Source organism: Hemitrygon akajei, chromosome 5, assembly GCF_048418815.1.
Source record: "Hemitrygon akajei chromosome 5, sHemAka1.3, whole genome shotgun sequence".
Taxonomy (NCBI): domain Eukaryota; kingdom Metazoa; phylum Chordata; class Chondrichthyes; order Myliobatiformes; family Dasyatidae; genus Hemitrygon; species Hemitrygon akajei.
Window position 1 is genome coordinate 71,774,143 of NC_133128.1, and position 17,910 is coordinate 71,792,052.

General features: G+C 39.6%; 1 protein-coding gene across 6 annotated transcripts in view; it reads right to left on the reverse strand.

The window, feature by feature from the left end:
• Positions 1–2,645: 2,645 nt before the first annotated feature.
• Positions 2,646–17,910, reverse strand: part of gtpbp8 (GTP binding protein 8) — a 29,124-nt gene continuing 13,859 nt past the window's right edge. For 4 of the 6 annotated variants that reach the window (XM_073045744.1, XM_073045747.1, XM_073045743.1 and 1 more), the window contains exons 5-8: positions 11,626–11,725; positions 9,221–9,339; positions 6,970–7,112; positions 2,646–3,400 (exon numbers count right to left, since the gene is read on the reverse strand). In XM_073045744.1, coding sequence (XP_072901845.1) covers positions 3,393–3,400; positions 6,970–7,112; positions 9,221–9,339; positions 11,626–11,725 — 370 coding nt within the window. In that variant the 3' untranslated portion in view covers positions 2,646–3,392. The remainder of the gene's footprint in view (positions 3,401–6,969; positions 7,113–9,220; positions 9,340–11,625; positions 11,726–17,910) is intronic. The other 2 variants (XM_073045746.1, XM_073045745.1) reach the window with 2 other exon arrangements.

A 17,910-nucleotide genomic window follows, 5' to 3' on the forward strand; every position in this document is an offset into this window, starting at 1 on the left:
GAACACAGCAACCTCATGTGGAACTCCGACCCGGAACACAGCAACCTCATGTGGAACTCCAACCCGGAACACAGCAACCTCATGTGGAACTCCGACCCGGAACACAGCAACCTCATGTGGAACTCCGACCCGGAACACAGCAACCTCATGTGGAACTCCGACCCGGAACACAGCAACCTCATGTGGAACTCCGACCCGGAACACAGCAACCTCATGTGGAACTCCGACCCGGAACTCAGCAACCTCATGTGGAACTCCGACCCGGAACACAGCAACCTCATGTGGAACTCCGACCCGGAACACAGCAACCTCATGTGGAACTCCGACCTGGAACACAGCAACCTCATGTGGAACTCCAACCCGGAACACAGCAACCTCATGAGGAACTCCGACCTGGAACACTGTAACCTCGCCTGGGTCTCCAAACCAGATCTCAGCAACCTTGTGTGGGACTCCAACCCAGAACACAGCAATCTCTTCTGGGACTCCAACCTGGACACGACAACCTTGTGCAGGCCTCAAGCCTGGACATGACAACCTCATGTGGACCATGGCATCCTTGTACAGGATCCAACTTAGATCACAGCAACTTCATGCGAGACCCAATCTGGACCATGGCAACCCTTTTTAATGCTGCAGCTTTCTGCTGCTGGTGACTGAAGTGTTGCCGTACCTTGCCTACTCCACACAGGAGGAGATTTGCATTCTAGTGGCAGACTTATTTTCTTGCTTAAGTATGAGCCGCCTTGGATTTAGGACTGATTGGCTACTGGGGCTGAATTCCTTTCTCCTGTATAATGAAGTCAAGGGTTAGCCATCTTGGTGGAACCTACAAGTAACTGAAGTTGCCCCGGGTTATTTTTGCTTGGACATTGTCTTTAACCCTTGCCTAGTTGCTACTTCTGCACGTGCAGCTATTGCAAACACAATCTGCTTGCCTTGATCTATACAAAAAATATCTGATGCTCTAACCAATGCCACCAAGAAATAATAGTGGTGGAATAGAATACAAGGCTGTTGTGAATTTTTCCATGACCCTTAGCACTTACATGCACAATGATGAAGTGTTTTCAGAGGACGGTGATAAAACATATCAACTCCTATGAGAAAAGATTTGGATCCGTTCCAATTTGCCAACCGAAACAACAGATGCTATTTCAATGGCTCTTCACTCAACCCTGGAACAGCTGAACAGCAAAGCTGCAAGCATCTGGATGCTCTTTATCGACTACAACTCAGCATTCAATACCATCACCCCCTCAAAACTAATCAATAAGCTCCAAGACCTTGGCCTCAATACTTCCTTCTATAATTGGCTCCTCTGTTTCCTAAATTGAGGACCCCAGTCAGTTCATTATGGCAGCATCACCTCCACGATCTCCATCAGCACAGGTGCCCCACAAGGCTATGCTTAGACCCCTGCTCTACTTGCTTTACACTTATGACTGTGGCTAAGCACAGCTCCGATGCTATCTTCAAGTTTGCTTAAGACACCACTGAAATAGGCTGAATCAAGGGTGGTGATGAGTCAGCAAATTGGAGGGAGATTGAAAATCTGGCTGAGTGGAGCAATAACAATTACTTCTTAACTTAATGTCAGCAAGACCAAAGAACTGATTATTGACTTCAGGAGAAGGGAACCAGAGGTCCATGACCCAGTCCTCATCGGAGGATCAGAGGTAGAGATGGTCAGCAACTTTAAACTCCCTGGTGTTATTATTTTGGAGGACCTATCCTGGGCTCTTACGAAAAAGAAAGCATGGCATTACCTCTACTTCCTTAGTAGTTAGCAGAGGTTCAAAATGACATCTAGAACTTGTACAAACTTCTATAGGTATGTGGTGGAGAGTATATTGACTGGTATGGAAATAACAACATCCTTGAACGGAAAATCCTACAAAAAGTAGAGGAGACGACCCAGTCCATTACAGGTAAAGCTCCCCCCACCATTGAGTACATCCACATAAAACACTGCTGCAGGAAAGCAGCATCAATCATCAGGACACCCACACTCAGGACGTGCTCTCTTCTCATTGCTGCCATCAGGAAGAAGGTACAGGAGCCTCTGGACTCACAGCACCAGTTTCAGGAACAGTTATTATACCTTAATTATCAGGCTCTTAAACCAAAGGGGTAACTTCACTCAACTTTACTTGCACAATCATTGAAATGTTCCCAGAACCTATGGACTTACTTTCAAGGACTCTACATCTTAAGTTCTCTATATTTATTACTTATTTACTATTATTATTTTTTTCGATATTTGCACAGTTTGCTATCTTTTGCACACTGGTTGAATGCTCGTTGGTACAGTCTTTCATTGATTCTGCAATGGTTATTATTCTACAGATTTATTGAGTATGCCTGCAAGACAATGAATCTGAGCATTGTATAAGGTGATGTATATTCTGACATATATGCACTTTGAAAAACAAAATAAAATCAAAAGTAACAGAAATGTTTGAAGATGAAACACTCGCACAATGCTTGCAGTTGCTACCGTTGCTGGTACAAAATCACTTCTCTATTCCTTTTAACAACATATTAGGGCAATTTGAAAAGATAATGTAATTGCCATATAACCAGATGTAACAGTAAATTAAGTTCGCAGGTCTGCCAAGTGAGACAGAAAACACTGACTGTGATTAAGTATATTAATCATTTATTTACAAACAGTAAAAAATTCAACCAAACATTTGCTCCCCCAAGTTACACAAACTACAGAACTAAATATTCCACAAACATACAGCATTAAAAGTGCGCACGGATATTACCTTCCTGACAGTTCTGGGGTCAAAGGGAAAGAGAGCAAGACTTTCACATAAAATACTATTTATGCCCCCAAGGTGTTTGAAACTGGACACTAGGTGCAGCCAACCAATGGGAAGAGCAACAGCAGTTTTAAAACTGATCAATTATGATGGAAATGGCTTTAAATTAAAATAAGCCACGCCCCCACCGGACACCATAAAAATAATTTCTATTTACAATTATGGTAACTGAACCAGCCAGATTGGAGTAGTTACACATAGATATCTATGATTTTTAATGCTCGGTCGATTTTAGACCAAAAGCAACTGATTTTACCATCAGACGTATATGCAGTCTGTGCACATAATACATGATGATAAATTTTGTAATAATTCTTATTAATATACATACAGCATCATAATTGGGTCAAATCTGAATTGACCTTAGGTTTCCAGTCTCAATTCAACAGGTAAGTTTAATGAAGTCAGTGCTCGACTTCAGATTTGTTACGGTGACTTTCAATTTTCATATCCCTTCATAATTTTTCATTGTTGATGATAAATTGGAGTCATCCTGATTAATCTGAAGATTTCCCGTTACGTGTGCAATGAAGCATCTTAGGAGATGAATTCCAGAGTAGTTCAAAGAACTGTGGAAATAATTAACATGCCAATATTATTTTCTTCTAAATGGTAACATTTCATAAACTTTGAACATAGAGATATCTGTACTTTACAACCATTCAGTCTTAAGACAGAATCTAAAAGACCAATCACTGATTATATAATTGCCTATGGAAGAAGAATGGAGAAATTGGAGTGAATGCAACAAGAAATTGTTATTACTCAGCCCCTCTTATCTAGGGTTAAACTCTGACGTATGTTATAACTATGTTCATCAAGTTAAAAAAGGATTTAGCCTATTACAAGCAGATATTCCATTATTGGCAGGAAGAGTTTCAAAATTACTGAAGAGAGCATCGTGTTTGAATTAAATCTCTTTCCTGCAAAATAGAATATAATGTGTTGACTTTGGTGTCCAAAGTGATTCAGTTTCCACTTACTGAATAGAAATATTTCATGTCTTTTTTAAAACACATTTTGGAATAGAAATGTGTTGACAATAGCTTGTTCTTGTGATAACAAGTGTACAATGTATAATATACCAATGAGATCATTTCATATGGCTGGCATCGCTGCAAAAACTAACGAGGGGAGAAAGCAGTATGGACACTGGCAAAGGTAGGGACTGAATGCTTCAGGCTTGCCCTTAAAAAGACAAATAGAGAAAATGTTTGAGTTGTCCAAGGTTAATCACACTCTCTCTACTGGCTTCCCACCAAGCACCATAATTAATAGCAGTGGTTAAGGTCATACTGAGTCATTCCACTCAATATGCACCAAACATAAACAAGTACAAGGGAGGAAAGACAGACAATGATGTTGAAGGGAAGAGGGCACTCTGCTGGAATACAATCACCAACATTAACCTGTCGAGCTGATAGAACGTACAGTAGAGAACAGGCAATGAAATGCAGATAATAGAAACTGCTGATGTTGGAAATCTGGACCAAGATGCAAAGCTAGAGTAACTTGGTGGTGCAGGCAGCATTTCTGGAGGGAAATGGACAGTCGACGTTTCGCATTATTACCCTTCATCAAGCTCAGCTTCATCAGTTCTGACAAAAGGTCGCAATCCGAAACATCAACTGTCCATTTCCTTCCATAGCTGGTGCCAAGCTCCCCCAGCAGCTGGTGCTGAGCTCCTCCACGCTCTGAGTTTTCAACAGGCTGTGAAATCTGGGAACAGAACAAACTGACCATTTATAACAAACAATGTTGGTCAACTGGACAATACTGGGGGTTATGTAATAAACCAGAGGTGATTAGGGAGCTTAAGGTAAAAGAACCCTTAGGAGACAGTGATTACAATATGATTGAATTCAACTTGAAATCTGATACAGAGAAAGTAAAGTCTGACATAGCAGTATTTCAGTGGAGTAAAGAAAGTTACCGTGGTATGAAAGGGGAGTTGGCCAAAGTAAACTGGAAGGAGATGCTGGCAGGGATATCAGCAGAGCAGCAATGGTGTGTGTTTCTAGGGAAAATGAGGAAGGTGCAGGACAGATATATTCCAAAAACAAAGAAATATTCAAATGGCAAAATAGTACAACCATTGCTGACAAAGAAAGTCAAAGCTAATGTAACAGCAAAGGAGAGGGCATACAACAAAGCAAAAATTAGTGGGAAGACAAGAGGATTGGAAAGCTTTTAAAACCCTACAGAAAACAACTAGAAGAATCATTAGGAGAGAAAGTATGAAATATGAAAGCAAGCTAGCAAACCATATCAAAATGGATAACAAAAGCTTTTTCAAGTATGTAAAAAAATAAAAGAGATGAGAGTGGATACAGGACTGCTAGAAAAGGAGGCTGGAGAGATAAAACAGAGGTCGAGGAGATGGCAGATGAACTACATGAGTATTTTACATCAGTCTTCACTGTGGAAGACACTAGCAGTGTGCCAGAGGTTGAAGGGTGTGAGGGAAGAGAAGTGAATGCAGTTACTATTACAAGGCAGAAGAAGTTGGAGTCAATTATTAAGGATGAGCATATGCAGTACTTGATGACACAAGACAAGATATGATAAAGTCAGCATGGTTTCCTGAAGGGAAAATCTTGCCTGATGAACCGGTTGGAATTCTTTGAGATTACACGTAGGATGGATAAAGGGCATGCAGTGGATGTTGTATATTTAGACTTCCAGAAAGTCTTTGATAAGGTGCCACATGTGAGGCTGCTTACCAAGTTAAGAGGCCATGGCATTACAGGAAAGTTACTGGCACGGTTAGAACATTAGCTGATTGGTAGGAGGCAGTGAGTGGGAATAAAAGGATCCTTTTCTGGTTGGCTGCCAGTGACTAGTGGAGTTCTGCAGGGGCTGGTGTTGAGACTACTGCTTTTTATGTTCAAAATCAATGATTTAGATGATGGAATAGATGGCTTTGCTGTCAAGTTTGCAGATGATATGAAGATTGGTGGAGGGGCAGGTAGTATTGAGGAAAGAGGTAGGTTGCCAGAGGACTTAGACAGATTAGGAGAATGGGCAAGAAGGTGGCAAATGAAATACAATGTTGGAAAATGCATGATCATACACTTTGGTAGTAGAAATAAATGTGCAAACTATTTTCTAAATGGGGAGAAAATCCAAAAATCTGAGATGCAAAGTGACTAGGGAGTCCTTGTGCAGAACTCCCTCAAGGTTAACTTGCAAGTAGTGTTGGTGGTGAGGAAAACAAATGCAACGTTAGCATTCACTTCAAGAGGTCTAGAGTACAAGAGGAAGGATGTGATGCTGAGGCTTTATAAGGTACTGGTTTAAGTATTGTGAACAGTTTTGGGATTGGAGAGGGTTCAGAGGAGGTTTACAAGGATGATTCTGGGAATGAAGGGGTTATCATATGAGGAACATTTGATAGCTCTGGGTCAGTACTCACTGGAATTTAGAAGGATAAGGGTGGATCTCATTGAAATCTTTCGAATGTTGAAAGGCCTAGACAGAGTAGATGTGGAAAGGATGTTTCCCGTGGTGGGTGAGTGTAGGACAAGAGGACACAGTCTCAGGATACAGGGCATCCATTTAAAACAGAGACGCAGAGAAATTTCTTTCGCCAGAGTGTAGTGAATTTGTGGAATTTATTAGCACAGGCAGCTGTGGAGTCGAGATTGTTGGGTATATTTAAGGCAGAGCTTGATTGGTTCTTGATTGGACATGGCATCAATGGTTATGGGGAGAAGGCTGGGGAGTGGAGTGAGGAAGGAAAAAAGGATCAGCCATGACTTAATGGCGGAGCAGTCTTGACAGGCCAAATGGCCTTATTCTGCTCCTATGTATTATAACTAGACGTACTCAAACCAAAAGCTGTGGATGAACCTAGAGATTCGTAGTTTGCTGAGGGCTAGATCTGTGTTATTCAAGACTTGTGATCCAGAACTATACAAGTAGTCCAGGTATGACCTACGGAAAGCGATTTTAAGAGTGAGAAAACAATTCCAATTGAAATTAGAGACAGAATCGGATGGATGGCAGCTTTGGCAGAATTTACAGGCCATCACTTCCTACAAGGTGAAACTTAACATCATGAATGGCTGTGATGCTTCACTCCCAGATGAGCTCAACATCTTCTATGTAAGCCTTGAAAGGGAGACCAGAACTACACCTGTGCAAATCCGTGAAGCCAACGTCATAACATCTTTCAAGAGGGCGAACCCTTGCAAGTCATCAGGTCCTGATGGTGTAGCTGGTAGGGCACTGAAAACGTGTGGCAACCATCTGGCAGGAGTGTTCAAGGACATCTTCAATCTCAGAGAATCAGAATAGGTTTATTATCACTGGCGTGTATCGTGAAATCTGTAAACTTAACAGCAGCAGTACAATGCAATACATAATATAGAAAAATAAAGTAAATCAATTACAGTATATGTATATCGAATAGATTAAAATCGTGCAAAAAAGACAGAAATAATATATATTAAAACAGTGAGGTTGTGTTCATGGGTTCAATGTCCATTTAGGAATCAGATGGCAGAGGGGAAAAAGCTGTTCCTGAATCACAGTGTGTGCCTTCAGGCTTCTGTACCTCCTACCTGATGGTAACAGTGAGAAAAGGGCATGCTCTGGGTATTGGGGGTACTTAATAATGGACACTGCCTTTATGAGACACCACCCCTTGAAGACATCCTTGGTTCTTTGTAGGCTAGTACCCAAGATGGAGCTGACAGTGATTGCTCTATGAGGATTGGTATGTTGTTCCTTTGTCTCAACCTTCCTGGTCCACAATCAGCTTTTTCATCTTACTGATGTTGAGTGTAAGGTTGTTGCTGCGACACCACTCCACTAGTTGGTATATCTCGCTCCTGTATGCCCTCTCATTTCCATCTGAGATTCTACAAAATTCTTATCTTCATCTGAAATTTATAGATGGTATTTGAGCTATGCCTAGTCACACAGTCATGGGAATAGAGAGAGTAGAGCAGTGTGCTAAGCACACACCCGAGGTGCACCAATGTTGATCGTCAGCGAGGAGGAGATATTATCACCAACCGGCACAAATTGTGGTCTTCTGGTTAGGAAGATGAGGATCCAATTGTAGAGAGAGGTATAGAGGCCCAGGTTCTGTAACTTATCAATCAGAATTTTGGGAATGATGGTGTGAACAATAACCTGACATAGGTGTTTGCATTGGATCACCTGGACAATAGCAATACCGACATCAAGCTGCTGTTTATTGATTACAGCTCAGTGTTCAACACAATCATATCCTCAGTTCCAACCAACATGCTCCAAAGTCTGGGCCTCTACCTCCCTCTGCAAATGGATCCTTGACTTCCTCACTGAGAGACCAGTCAGTGTGGATCAGAAATAAGATCTCCTTCTCACTGATAATCAACACTGTCGCACCTCAAGGAGACATGCTTAGCCCACTGCTCTGCTCTTCTCTACACCCACAACTGTGTGGCAAGGCGCAGCTCAAATGCCATCTATAAATTTGCCAACAACACAATTGTGGGAGAATTTCAGATAGTGATGAGGAGGTATACAGGAGTGAGATAGATCAGCTGGTTCAGTGGTGTTGCAACAAACTTGCACTCAATGTCTGTAAGACCAAGGATTTGATTGTGGACTTCAGGAAGGGGAGGTTGACCAGTTGTCACACCAGTCCTCATCGAGGGGTCAGCGGTGGAAAGAGTGAGCAGTTTCAAGTCCCTGGGCGTCAACATCTCTGAAGATCTATCAGGCGCCCAACATATTGATGCAATTACAAAGAAAGCATGACAGCGGCTATATTTTATTCGGAGTTTGAGAAGAACTAGTATGTCACCAAAGACACTTGCAAATTTCTACAGATGTACCGTGGAGAGCACTTGAATTGGCTGCAACACCATCCGGTATTGACAGGCCACTGCACAGGATTGGAAAAAGTTGTATACAATTGTAAACTCAGCCCTCTCCATCATGGGCACGAGCCTCCCCAGCATCAAGGACACCTTCAAAAGGTGATGCCTCAAAAAGGCAGCATCAATCATTAAGGCCCTTCATCAACCAGGACGTGCCCTCTTCTCATTGCTACCATGGGGGGTGGGGGGCGGGGGAGAGAAGAGACAGGAATTTGAAGACATACACTCAATGTTTCAGGAACAGATTCTTTCTCTCCACCATCAGATTTCTGAATGGATAATGAACTCATGTACACTACCTCATTATTTTTTTTCTTTTTTACTATCTTATTACATTACTTAATTAATTTTATATTTCTTATTATATAGTTTTTTATATTGTGTAGTGCAATGAATTGCTGCCACAAAACAACAAATTTCATGACATATGCTAGTGATATTAATTCAGATTCTGTCTTCCCTCCAAAATGTCCTACAGAATTTCAAAATAAATTAATTGAAATCCTGACATACCTCACAGGGAACAGCTGAGGAAAACACCCCAAAGTCTGCTTCTCTATCACTTCTTGTATGTCCATAATCACCTTCAACAGATTGCCCTGCTGAGGTCTGTCAATCTTTGTTAATACTATCTGCAATGAACATAATGCAGGGAGTTAATTATTTGGTACTCTTATGGATGCAGTTTAGCCTTATTATTTACATGCTTTGCAAGATTCCACATTATATTGCCAATTTGTATATTTTAATGGCTCTGTGCAAAACAATTCTGAGATTTTATGGCACAAGTAAAAACAAATCTGCATTTTTATGTGGCTTGTAGTAAAAATCAAGAAACATATTCATGTCTCTTACCACATAATCAAATTTTTCTTACAAATACCATTCAATGGCCCTTTAACAGTTAGTAAGCAGTTCAAATTAATGTACTTACTTGCAGAACATTGGTTGTAAAACTGTACTTAAATTTTACTAATTCTAAATGGTATTTTAAACAATTAACAGCTTGGATTTATTTTGTTTATTCCATATGCAGTTAAACTATTATGCACAAAGGATTATAACAATCAATCAAAATTAAATTGAGCTGTAAAGTTAAGAAACATTTTGGTTTCAACCACATTTGTACACCAATTATAATTCTGTGAACCTGAGTTACAAGATTGTGCATAAAAAATTTCCAACATAATCTGAAAGTCTAAAAAAAGATTCACCCATTAAAAGACAGCAACCAATTAAGAATTAGTTATTGCACTGGGATTATGCCACTCTCAGCATGAATTTAGTTTAAAAAATAAAATTTTCTGCTTGTGATCTATTAACTATTTTTATACAGTGAAATGCTTTTCTGATGTAGAATACTTGATCACATTATGGGCCTAATCATTGAAAACAGATGCATAGTCCAGCACTGGGTCAGGACATGCAGCTGTATTAAAACATGGTGTGTTTAATACAAGTGGATGCCACATATTAAGAGTTACACACTGAAAACATTTCATCACGCCTGCATTGTGAAACTCTATCACACACAGAAAGAAGCAATAACTGTTGAATAGAAGATCAGGCACAGCCGGATTTGGACTCCAAAAATGAAATGACAATCTTTTCACTTGATACCAACTGATTAGTAATTTCAACTAGTTGTTAGATAAAATACACAATAAAACACAGAAAATTAACAAAAGGGCACCTGACCCACAGAGCATGTTCAATATGATCACAGCCAATCCTCTATCTCAATGCCAAAATTCTGCTCTTTCTCATACACTTTGGTGAGTTTTGAACTTGGACATCTATCTCTTGCGTAAACCATTCAGTAATGTGGCCAGTGTAACCTTGTGTGATAGATAAATTTACATATTTTTATATCAAACTAGATATTATCACATTTATCCACATTAATAGTGGCATTTAACTAGTACTTGCCCACTCAATTTGTCTATGTGCATTTTTTTCACATTTCACAATCCTATCTTATGTTGCCAGGTTACTCAGGAATATTGAATATGGATTGCCTATCCATAACCATTGATATATTTTGAGAATAGTGAGAGCCCAAGCACAGATCTCTGTGGTACACCATTTGTCTTACCCTGTCACCGCAAAATACACATTTCTCTCTATTCACTGACTCTCATCTATCAATCAATTTTCAGTATGTTATCCCCAAACCTACTTGCACATTAATCGGATAAGTAGGACTTTATCAAGGAATCAAAGTTGGGGATTAGAAATGGAGCAAATACTTGTGTGGGTCAAATGTATACAGGAAAGAGCAACAGTGCCTCTACTTTCTTAGAAGTTTGCACAGATTCGATATGTCATCAAATGGTTTGGCAAACTTCTGTAGATGTACAGCGGAAAGTACCCTAACTCACTGCATCACGGTCCAGTATAGAAATGCCAATGTCCCAGTACAGAAACAGCTAGGAAATGGTACGTACAGCCCAGTCCATATGAGGCGAAGCCCTCCCCTACACTGAGTACTTCCACAAGGAATGCTGCCACCAGAAAGCAGCATTCATCAGCAAAGACCTCTACTATCCAGAACATGCGCTCTTCTCACTACTAGAAGGTACTGTATATAACCCTTAAGTCCCACGCTGCCAGGTTCAGGAACAGTTATTACCCTACAAACATCAAACTCCTGAAATGGCATGGACAACTTAATTCACCAACACTCTAAATTGATTCTATGATCTACAGACTCACTTTTAAGGATTCTTTATAACTCGTTCTCAGTATTATTTTTATTTACAGTTTTTTTTCTTTTGCACATTGGCATTTGTTAGTCTGTTTATATACAGTTTTTTATAAAATTCTATTGTTTCTTTTTGTTCCTGTAAATGCCTGCAAGAAAACAAATCTCAAGGTAGTATATGGTAAAAAAATGTCAACCGAAAATTATTACTTACAGCATATGGAATTCCAAACTCCTCACACATTTCAATTGCTATTTGGTCTGCTTGTTGAATTCCTATTGATCCATCCAATAATAAAAATGTTCTCTTTAAGCTGTGGAAGGAACAACTGGCATTTAAAAATTTTCACATCTTGATTTTCACTTTCTTTTTTAAAAAAAAGCATGGCGACCAAGGGGTGATTTTTGGTGCTGGACAATTCAATGGCTTTCTCATTTTTGTCAACAGCAGGTGCTTCCAGAGCTACATGGAAAATAAATCTAATGAGCATAATGTGAGGAAGGCACTTCAACCCAACTTAATTTGTCTTCCAGAAAGATCTTATCAACCTTCCAGTATGGCAACTAATTATGTTGACCAATTCCAAAACTCTACTTTTTTCATTCTAGGTGGGGAATTGTTCCACGCACAGATCACAAGCCAAACAAACAAGGAAAACAGTATTTCCTACTCTGCAACCAGATTCTAATTCAATGAGTACTAGTTTTTGCATGGTGAGGACAACTTCACCTACAAGTCAGAAGATTTTGGTTCAAGCTTCACTCCAGAGCCAAGCTGATACTTCAGTACAATAATGAGGAAGCGCCACATCTGCGGACATTCTATCATGTAAATAAGACATCAAACTATGGTTCTTGTATCTGGAATACACGTCCTGAGGCAACAGTAAACAAATTTGCAAAGTAAGATTTATAGGTCTTCAGAACTTCGTTTTCTATATTTATCTCACTAGATGCTCTTTGAGCATATTTATGAACATTTATACCTCAACTAATATCATCAGAACAACTTTTTTCTTCTGACCATTTATCTCAATGTTAAATATGGAGAAGATAAAGATTTAAACATTAGCTTCATTTCTCACATTACATCAAAGCCCAAAGTGAAATGCTCCAGCACCAACATAGCATGCCCACAACTCATCAACTCCAACCTGTACATCTTTGGAACGCGGGAGGAAAACGGAGCACCCGGAGGAAACCCACGCAGTCATGGGGAGAATGTACAAACTCTTTACAAATAGCAGTGGGAATTGAACCTTGATATCACTGGTGCTGTAAAACATTATGCTAACCACTACACAACCATGCAATCCTATCTATAACTGAAACATTAAATGTACTTTAAAAACATATCACTAGATTTGAAATGTCTTATTTCCACTTAAACGATCCCTCAAGGGTTAAGAATGACTTATTTCCTCTCCATTTCTTAGGTTCTGAAGTGAGTGATGAGGCCAAAGTGGGGCCAACTGACTCTGTCACAGGTGGGAAGATGTTTGTCAGGGTGTCAGATGAGTAGCTTGGGAGATGGTGCATTATTTCTAAACACAAGGGAATCTGCAGATATTGGAAATCCAGAGTAACATACACAAAATGCTGGAGGAATGCAGTAAGTCAGGCAGCATTAATGGAGAGGAATAAAGACTTGATGTTGTGGGCTGAGACCCTTCAACGGGACTGGAAAGGAAGGATGAAAGTAGCCAGAGGGCAGTGGAGGAGGGGAAGGTGTGCAAGCTAGCAGGTAATTGGTAAACCAGATGAGGGGGAAGGTAAGTCGGAAGGGAAGGGGGGCAGGGGATGAAATGAGAAACTGGGAGGTGATAGGTAGAAAAGGTAAAGAGCTGAAGAAATAATTTGATAGGAGAGGAAAGTAAACAATGGGAGAAAGGGAAGGAGGAGGGGCACCAAAGGGAAGTAATAAGCAGAGAGGGATAAGAGGGGAGCCAGAATGGGAAATGAAAAAGAGAAGGGGAAGGGGGAGAAATTACTTAATGTTAGATAAATAAATTTTCATTCCAACAGGTTGGAGGTTACCCAGACGGAATATGAGGTGGTGCTCTGCCAACTTGAGAGTGGCCTTATTGAGGCAATAGAGGAGGTCACAGACCGACATGTCAGAATGAAAACGGGGAGAGGAATTAAAATGCCAGCTGTTTATTCCTCTCTGCAGATGCTGCCTGACCTACTGACTTCCTCCAGCATTTTGTGAGTGTAATATTTCTGTCAGTAATGCTGGACCTTGAGTCATCTAGCTGAATGAACTCAAGGTTCTTAATGCAAACCTTAAAACTCCTTCTACATTTTCAGCTGTCATGAAAGAGAGATTTCCTTTAGTAAATTGGATTTTCATACTTTTTTTCAGAAAGGCTTTGAAAACATCCTTGAATCAAGTCCTCTGTTCACTCTTTTGTAATGAAAGTGGGTCACATCGCCCAATTAAGCAGCTGCCCCAATTAGCCTAAGATTCATGGAAATAGATAAAAAGGTATAAAAAATTGTTTAAATGAGTAACAGATTATGTATTTAAATGAAATGCATAACAAATTAGAACACTACCAACTGCACTACAGTATTGTATTGGTTCCTAATAGTTATCAATGGAGGAATACACCCAGTGTACACTGCCGTGTTCTTTCGATTCACTGTAAATGAACAAAATCAGTGCAGACACCTAGTACATTTAACGGACTGCCTTCACATAATGCTGTTGACAGTTGAATCCTCTAAATCTTCAGTTTATTTGTAACATTCAAGATGATTGTCTACCTTCAAATTCATCATAGTTCCTAACCTGAAGAAGTAAAATCATTTTATAGTCTAGTACTTTCAAAATGACATTGCATTCGCCTTCCTTACTGACTCAACCTGCAAGCTAATCTTTAGGGAACCCTGCACAAGGACTCACAAGTCCTTCAGCATCTTGAATTCTGAATTTTCTCCCCCACATACAAAATAATCTACACTTTTATTGCTTCTGCCAAACTGCATGATCACGCACTTCCCTATATTATATTTCATCTGCCTCTTTTTTTACCCATTCTCTCGATATTTCAAAGGCCTCCCAGACTCCCTGCTTCCACAAAACTACCTGCCATTCCACCTATTTTCATATCGTCTGCAAATTTGGCCACAAAGGCATAAATTTCTTCATCCAAATCATTGATACACAACGTGAAGAGAAATGGTCCCAACGTCAACCCCTGCTGCACACCACTAGTCACTGGCAGCCAACCAGAAAAGGCCTTCTTTATTCACACTTCGTCTCCTGCCAGTCAGCCAAACTTCTATCCGTGCTAGTACCTTTCCCATATTACTTATTTTGTTCAGCAGACTCATGTACAGCACCATATCAAATTCCTCCTGAACATCCACTGACACTCCTTTGTCTATTCTGCTTGTTATCTGCTCAAAAAATTCCAACAGATTTGTCAGGCAAGATTGGACATCTATGAGACTAAGATAGGCAGATGGATGAAAGACAAATGGAGGGCTATGGGGTAAGGGAAGGGCTACAGTGACAAGATCAGCCCAACAGCATGGACCAAAGAGCTATACTGTACTATACTCTTCTACATTCTAAGATAACAACTGTTCTGGGATCTTGCAATCAGGCCTGTCTACTGAAGTGGGCCAAGTTTAATTTGGGCCCTATGCAGTAAGATTGACCTGGGAGATGGTGTGGTTTATTTTTCGTACTAGTGAATTTGGAGGATTTTGCAGAGGTAGTTTTGGTTCTATTTCTTCAATACCAGTAAAGGTGCCAGCTCAGATTGTTTGAGTCATGGACTACTGTCCATGAGCACTGTGCTAGATTTGACTCTCGATTGCCCAAACATTTTTTTGTCATGCTGTCAAAGACTGCATTTGCGCACTGAAGGTAAAGATGAGTTTTAACAGGAAATCTAATTGAGAATCAGCTCATAAGATATAGGAAATGTGGATCATACAGATGGCGAGTGGTGTTGTACAAGGAGCTTTGGTAGAGAACCTTTAAACTGAAAATACTAGTATAAAGCCATTCTCTTGAATGTTCCAATAAACAATTAGACTGAGATCATGCTCTCTATTCACTCATTTGCAGTCTCTCACCATTAAGATAACAGTTTGCCTTTGATTTCACTTATTGCAGTGCATAACTACACATTTTTTCAGATAAAATTCCATTCAACTCCTTTTTGCCACTCATTGAACCTATCTATATCCTAGTTGAAGGTCATAGTATCTTTATTTATCTTTATTTAAAGTGCTGGGGTTAGGACTGAGCTTAGTCACCATTCAATGTATTTTAGTAAACTATTTAAGAACTTTTTAAAAGCTATTTATTAATGTTTTTTGAGAGGGTGATTTTAGATGCATATCATATTTATACTGAGTTAAGTATTGTATGTAATTAGTTTTGCTACAATAAGTGTATGGGACACTGGAAAAAATGTTGAATTTCCCCATGGGTATGAATAAAGTATCTATCTATCTATTATTTATGTATTATTTTGTTTTTCTTTTTGTAATTGCACAATTTGTTGTCTTTTGCACATTGTCTTGTCCACCTTCGTGAGTAGTTTTCCATTGATTCTATTGTGTTTTTTTTCTATTTATTACGAATGTTCAGTTCAGTTTCAGTTTATTGTCATTTAGAAACCACAAACGCAATGCAGTTAAAAAAATGAGACAACGTTCCTCCAGAATGATGTCTCCCGGGAAATGAATCTCAGAGCAATAAATGATGACATATACCGTATGTACTTTGATAATGAATTTACTTTGAATTTTGAATGTTCATGGAATCTTGTCTGCTTAAATAATTTTTGCAATATCTTGTAGCTTGCGCTAAGAATTGCTACGATTTCTTCCATGCTCCGTGAAACTAGCAGTACTGGCAAAGTTCTTCAATATGAAGACCATCACAGATCATGTCTAAAATACCTGCCATATCCTTGTTTCCTGTTATTAATTCCCAAGACCCCTCTTCTAAGGGTCCTACATTAGCTGTCCCCTTTTTGTCATACGTGTTGAAACTCTGTTTTAATGTTGCCTATAAGTTCTCTCATAATCAATTTTTGCCTTACTAATTTTTTAGTCTTTCACAACTGGTTTCTTAAAATATCACAATCCTCTGGTCTACCACCAGCCCTTGCCACATTGTATGCTCTAGCTTTTAATTTATCATTATCCATGACCTCCTTTGTTCATCATAGATGGCTCATTTTTCTCATGGAATCCATGTTTCTGATTGGAATGTGGTTAACCAGTTGTTTAAATATCTGCCACTGCTCATCCACTGACCTACCCATTAATCACTTACTAATTGCACACTTGACAAATCTATTTTTACATTTTAACTGACCTTGCTTAAGTTGAAGATACTGATTTTAGTTCAGGGATTTTTGCCCTCACACTCTATCTGGAATTCCTCATACTCTGGATCCTTAACTAGATCTTTTATTAATCCTATCTCATTACACATAGTCAAATCTAAAATAGCCCAATTCCAACATTCTGCAACATACTGTTCCAATCCACAAATTCCTCTTCTATTGGCCCTTGCTATTTTGATTTACCCAATAAATATACAGATTAAAGTCATCCACAATAACTTTAGTTCTGGTTTTACATGCCGTCGATATCTCCCCACTTATGGTTTGCATACTGAGAGACAATACTTTGGGAGCCCGTAGATTATCTTCCACTTAAAAGACTTCTTTTCTCTATTATTCATTACTTTCACCCAAACTGATTCCACATCACCATCCCCATTCCGACACCTCCCTGAATTAACACCACTAGCCTGTCTCCTTTTTATGCAAATTTGAATTCACTGCCTTGGTCACCTTGCAACCACGTCACTGATACAGCAATTAAATCACACTCATGATTATTACCAGTCCCTTTTCCTTTTCATCACCAATCCCAGTATTTTAGTTTTTTTCCCTGGTTATCCTGTCACAGACTTTCCCTTTGTTACTTTTCCCTTACCTGTACCAAAACAGAGTTTCCCCCTAGAACTTGAGTAATACATCACCCATTTCTTCCCATTTGGGAGAAAAATCTTCTGTCCAATTATTCTGCCTAATCTGTAAAGTATTCCAAGCATTTAATATTATTATAATTAAGAATTGGGATATTAAGACCACATCTAATTAAAAGGTACCCTGAAATTTGGACAAAAAGACAACGAGGATACACCTTCACAGCTAAGTACACTCAGTGGCTGCTTTATTAGGTGCAGGAGTGGAACCCGGTGTGATCGTCTGCTACTGTAGCCCACTCACTTCAAGGTTCGACGTGTTATGCATTCAGAAAGGCTCTTCAGCAACTACTATTGTAATGCATGGTTATTTGAGTTACTGTCACCTTCCTGATAAGCTTGAACCAGTCTGGCCATTCTCCTCTAACCTCTCTCATTAACAAGGCATTTTTGCCTAAAGAACTGCTGCTCACTGGTTGCATTTTGTTTTTCCCACCATTCTCTGAAAACCCTAGAGACTGTTGTGTGTGA